The following is a 5,544-nucleotide window of genomic DNA, read 5'->3' as shown; positions in this document are numbered from 1 at the left end:
CTCCGTTGAGATAGTCTAGATTCGGCTACGAAAAAATGGAACATTCTCATTTTTCTCTGAAATGAAAATCGAAATGAAATTCCTTCCAACCAAACACTTAAAATGGGAGTCGTCCATTCTGATTTCCATTTTAGATATTAATTATCCCAACCAAATATCCCCTTAATTCTATTATAGCTCAAGCAAAAGTTTTTCTAGTATTACCATCACTTAGGCATGCTTAATTATAGAGTTTGATGAGACCTGATTCTCCGATATTAATATGAATATAACTTCTAAAAAGGGGGGAATCTCCATGCTTCCTCCAATATTTTTTTAAATATATATATATATATCATCTCCATATAAAGAGGGTTGGAGGAAGCCGGATTGGGAGGTTCATAGAAAATTTGTAAAATAGAAATAGACGGATAGTTAAATATGGAAGAGAAAAATCTCTTTTTTTATTTAAATTTAAATTTTCAAACTTAAGTAATGTATACTAATCTTTCTAAACAGCTCTCTCTCTCTCTCTCTCTCTCTCTCTCTCTATATATATATATATATATATATATATCTTTTCGACCTCTTAACAATTTTATGATGTCCTTTTTTTGCCGACTTACCAAAAAATAATAAAGGATACACTTTCCTTGGAGTGAATCCACAGTTGGAATCCGCTGGACCCTTCGAGCAGGCGGATGAACGATGTGAGAGCTGTGCAGTGGGTGATCCAACGGAGGAGATGCGAGATCTGTGCAGTAGGCGATCCTGATCTCGCATCTCCTCCGCGTCTTTCTTGCAACCCCTTCCCTTACTACTGTTTCCTACTTTTAAAACAGTCCTTTTCCGATATCTTTCTATATTGCGAATTTATATCTTGTTATGTTTATAAAAATATTTTACCAAATATCTACATTTAATATTTTATTTAATAAAAATTATTTTCACATTACAAATTTTTCATTTTTGTTGGTAGATATTTTAGCTTTCTTGTGGTACTTAACTTCTGTTTAATTCTAAAAAATATCTTTTGTTATTCGATGTCGAGCTCACCGCAGAGACCAAAACTTCCCCTCTGAATTCATGCTCGTGAAACAGTCCACAACAACCTGGTACACCCAGTTTACAGCCTTAGCGGCATCTTTCTAATTTCCTCAGGAGCAACGCTTTCACTTAACCGGCAACCAGCCACCAACTTCCCAGCCAGTCTACATGCGAACCAAGCACAGCAATTAGCAAACACTGCCTATCTTAATCTCATGGTAAAAACTTTAATAATTAACATAAACTACAAATTAATATCCAAACTCCCCTAAGGCACAAACTACATGATACCAACACAAACATATAACACGACAACACAGTATACAGTCGGGCCCCAGAAACCACTTATGAACATATCACGGACGGCCCAACAACATTAGACTTTTGTGAAGCGGAGGTAATCCTTCTTCGATGGGAGATTCACATTCTCAACTCCCTGCGGGAACATCTGCTTGGCCTCCTCATTGGACACGCTCGGCGAGATCACCACCGGCTCCCCCGGTTTCCAGTTCGCTGGGGTCGCCACCTTATACTTGATCGTCTTCTGAAGCGACTCCAACACCCTGACCACCTCCTCCATGTTCCGCCCCGTCGACGCCGGGTACAGAAAGCTCAGCTTAACCTGCTCCACCACCGTAACAAAAGTGACAACCCATACGTAAACCGTATACGTCACAAAATCATGCACAACCAAGAAGATCTGGTCAGCCACAAAATTATGACTCCAATTAGCCACCAACCACGGTACCTTCTTATCAGGGCCCACTATATGAAGGGCCCGTGACGGGAGCTGGTTCCCATTTGAGTCCTTCTCCTCAGGGTCTACCATGTTCAGCAGTTTGATCACCTCCCTCTTGGGGTCGGCTACAATTGGATATGTTACGCGACATCCGGGCTACATTTTATATTCAGGCCAAACAAAATTATTAGTCTCAGGAAGTAACTTTTAATGGAAAATTTTTGGTGACGGGTTAAAGGAGGACCGTGTAGGCCTCGACGTCTTTGATCCATTCCATGTGGCACTTGACATCGTCGCAGGAGATGCCTAGCAGCTTCACCCCTCTTTTCTCGAACTCCTCCGCGTACGCCGCCATCTTCCCCAGCTCCGTCGTGCACACGGGTGTGAAATCCGCTGCACATGCGACCAATGAGACATCAGAATGGAAGCAAGGCTCCAAGACTAAAGGTGTGACAGAGGGAAACCTTACCGGGATGGGAGAAGATGATGGCCCAACCATCGCCGACGTAGTCGTGGATCCGGATCTTCCCGTGCGTGGTCTCCACCTCCAGGTTCGGGATCGTGTCGCCGATCGTTAGCCCCGGCATCTTTCAACGGCTCCGATTCACCGAATCCCACCCCACTTGAACAACATCCCTGGCCTCGCTTAAAACGGTCTCGGTTGGGGCTGCATGTGGGCCACGTGGCCCGCGTCGTGGTCTCGTGGCAACACTCGCCGTAAGTTGCAAGCACGTGTCATCGTTCACAACAATGTCACGTCCCATGCAGTTAAGATGTGCAGGAGGAACACTTAATTAACTTTTTTTTTTTTTTTGATAAGGCGGACATTAACTCTTCTTTATTCCAACATGCCAACATCATAACTTTGCTTTAATCCAACTTTCCAACATCAGCTACAGCAGCACAGTGATGAACAGTCCAGATACAAAGTAGGTAGAGAAGAGTAATCACTTATATGTCACAAGTTATCCAGAGAGGCTCATCAAACTGGCCTCGGAGCTTGTCTCCGGTGGGAGACCGAAGGGAAAGAGACCCAAGGTCGTCGGGCCCACCACGCGAGCTCCACGCCGGTGTCCCGTTCTCGTACGAGCCACACGTCAGCCTCCTGAGTCCAGTCCCGTCGAGCCGGCAGACATACAGGTCTCCGTAGGGTTGAAATTGGTTTGGCCACGAGACCGGCTCGGAAGTCACGCTTCCGAGATTGGCCGTGAAGAGGAGCCACTTCGAGTCCGGACTGAAGCACACGTGGTTGATCCTCTCCCTGTCCACGTCGGAGGACCCCGCGGGCCCAGCCACGTGAACCCGACGCAAGCCCGTGCCGTCCGGGCGGATGAGGTAGATGCTGAAGACGTCCGGGTTGGAGGGGGCGTGGCGATTGGAGGAGAAGGCTATCAGCTCGCCGTCCGGTGACCAGGTGGGCATCGTATCCGTCCACTTCCCTTCAGTCAGCTGCCGGATCCCCTCACCGCCGTCGGATTCGCCGTTGACGGCGTCGAGGATGTAGAGGTTCTTGTGGCCGGAACGCCCCGACCGAAAGACCAGCGACTTCCCATCTGGCGAGCACGCCGGGAAGGCGTTGTTGCCGGCGTCCGATCGGGTGAGTATCTTCACCGCCACCGGGACCTCCTCCCGATCGTCGGTTAGGTCGTTGGGATCGAAGGAGATCCGGGCGATCTGGACCGTCGCTTTGCTGGACTCGAAGATAGGGCCGATGGAAGTGTAGATCACCCCCTTCTCGGTAGGGCTCCACGCCGTGTAGAACGCCCCCGATTCCTTCAAAAGAGTCCACCGCTTGGAGCCGTCGGATTTCAGGACCATCAGCCCAGGGGTGTTGAGGAAATCGCCGTTGGTGGCGATAAAATTTTCGTCGGGGGAGAAGGACGGGAAGGTCGTGTGGAGGCGGAACATCCTAATTCCTCTTACCGGGGACTTCACCGGATGGAGATTTGGGATGATGGAGTCCCCCTGGGCCGATTCTCCTCGGAATCGGTGGTAACCAAGATAAACCGAGTCCGGCGAGAAGAAGGGGTTATAGTGATGAAAATTAGGATTTAGAAGCTCTGTATCGGGTAAAAGTGCTCCGATTCGAGATCGAAGATCTCGATGTGGCGGAAATCAGTGCCCTTTCTTCGCGTGGCGACCGCTATTCGCTTTCCATCGTGCGACGCCGCCGGCGTGAAGCAGTGGAGCCCCGGCGGAGTGATCCGGCGGGCGGCGTCGGGGCCGCGTGAATTCTCCAGATCGGCAGTCAGATCGGACCGGAAGATGCTCCACCAGCCGTCCTCGGCCTTGCAGTGGAAGAACACGGTCGAGTCGCCGGACCACACCGGCCATCCTCCACGGCTACAGAGCACGGCGCGGCGGGAGGGATCGGAGGCCCGGAACACGACGATCTCGGTGGCGAGCTCGTGGAAGTCCCCTTTCCACAGCCGAGACCCGTACGACGCGACGGCGACGAACTCCCCCGACCGGGACACCGCCGGGCTGAAGTCGACGACGCCGGGCGGGGTGAGCCGGACGGTCTCGTTAGTATCGAGCCGGGCCGCGTAGACCGCGGACCAGCTCTTGAAAGGCTCGGAGGGCGGTTCGTGGGCCGAGACGAAGTAGACCAGGCCGTTCTTAACGGTTGGGCGGTCGTGGTGCAGGCTTTCCGGAATATTCGGGAGCGGTTTGGGTTTGTGGTCTGGCGACTGGGCCACGTAAAGCCGGGGCGAACCGGTTCGCTCGGACACGAACGCGACGGTCGGGCCTTCGTCCACGAATTGGGCGTTAAAGTTGACGGAGACGCCATCGGTGTGGCGGCGCTCCGTTACTTTGTTGACGGCGGCGTCGAGGTTGGCGGGAGAGGAGTGGAGAAAACGTCGAAGCCATAGTAAAGCAATCCGACGGTGCTGAAGACGATGGTTCCTTGGGGTTCCATCCGGTGGAAAGCGGCGATTCGTCAGCGATATATGAGGGACGAGAGAAGTGGCTGCGGTGGGTGCTGGTTCTGCCCCTACTTATATACAGGCCTCCCCGTTTCGAACGGTTGGTGTCGTATGATGACCACCCTCCTATAGGATAGTGCCACGTTACGTGGTTATCTCTTCGATTAACGATTTGGTGGCACACATTTTACTCAAAACCTTACCTCAATTTGACGTGTCACGATGTTGGCCTTAGAAATGATGATAAAAATGCGACACATTGGATGGTCACCTGATTGAGTTGGATGTGTTAGTGGGGGCAGGATTGCACATTCTTGTGTGACACGGCATACTCCTGACTGTGTAGTGTGAACGCGGAACCGAAGGGAATCCGGTTTGCGGTATGGTTACTTGAGCGGCAAGTTTTTTTTTTTTTGGGGGGGGGTCACAGAGCGGCAAGTTGATGGCACGCAATATTTAAGGCCAATGTTTTCATTTGTTTTTTTGGGATACAGAAGACCAGTGTTTTAACTTGAACATCCTCGAGCGGTAAGTTGCTGCCCGAAAGTCCATCATCATGTTAGCGTGCAATTTGATGCTAGCCCGAGAGTTCATATAGCTCTTTGAAATCTATTTAGATAATTTTGTAGGATTGAACTGGATTTTTCTTTTGCTGGATTCATGAATTGAACATTCTATTTCATCATAATAAATATCAACCCAACATCCTATCAATCCAACCCTACGGGAGCCTAAAAAAAAACACTTCACAAGCTTTTCTCCTGCTCCCTCTCTTTCTCCATCAGAGAAATATCTCGAAGGCTCTTAGTCGCATGGTACAACCATTCGGAAAAGCACAAAAAAGTTCCCTTT

At 49.9% G+C, this 5,544-nt stretch overlaps 2 protein-coding genes across 2 annotated transcripts; both read right to left on the bottom strand.

Annotated features, from left to right (window-relative positions):
- Positions 1-1,233: 1,233 nt before the first annotated feature.
- LOC105044939 (1-Cys peroxiredoxin) lies at positions 1,234-2,400 on the bottom strand. The gene is made up of 4 exons (XM_010923043.4): positions 2,235-2,400; positions 2,010-2,158; positions 1,775-1,921; positions 1,234-1,648 (listed from the first exon to the last, which is right to left on the bottom strand). The coding sequence occupies exons 1-4, from the start codon at positions 2,350-2,352 to the stop codon at positions 1,403-1,405; spliced, it is 660 nt and encodes a 219-aa protein (XP_010921345.1). The 5' UTR covers positions 2,353-2,400; the 3' UTR covers positions 1,234-1,402.
- Positions 2,401-2,588: 188 nt separating this feature from the next.
- On the bottom strand, positions 2,589-4,719 carry LOC105044938 (uncharacterized). The gene is given in 3 exon segments (XM_010923042.4): positions 2,589-3,831; positions 3,834-4,614; positions 4,617-4,719. Coding segments are annotated over 3 exon segments (1,965 nt in total). The 5' UTR covers positions 4,686-4,719; the 3' UTR covers positions 2,589-2,716.
- Between the last annotated feature and the right edge of the window lie 825 nt (positions 4,720-5,544).

Source organism: Elaeis guineensis, chromosome 5, assembly GCF_000442705.2.
Source record: "Elaeis guineensis isolate ETL-2024a chromosome 5, EG11, whole genome shotgun sequence".
NCBI lineage: Eukaryota > Viridiplantae > Streptophyta > Magnoliopsida > Arecales > Arecaceae > Elaeis > Elaeis guineensis.
The sequence above is the reverse complement of the archived record's forward strand: the minus strand, read 5'-3'. Positions and strand labels throughout refer to the sequence as shown.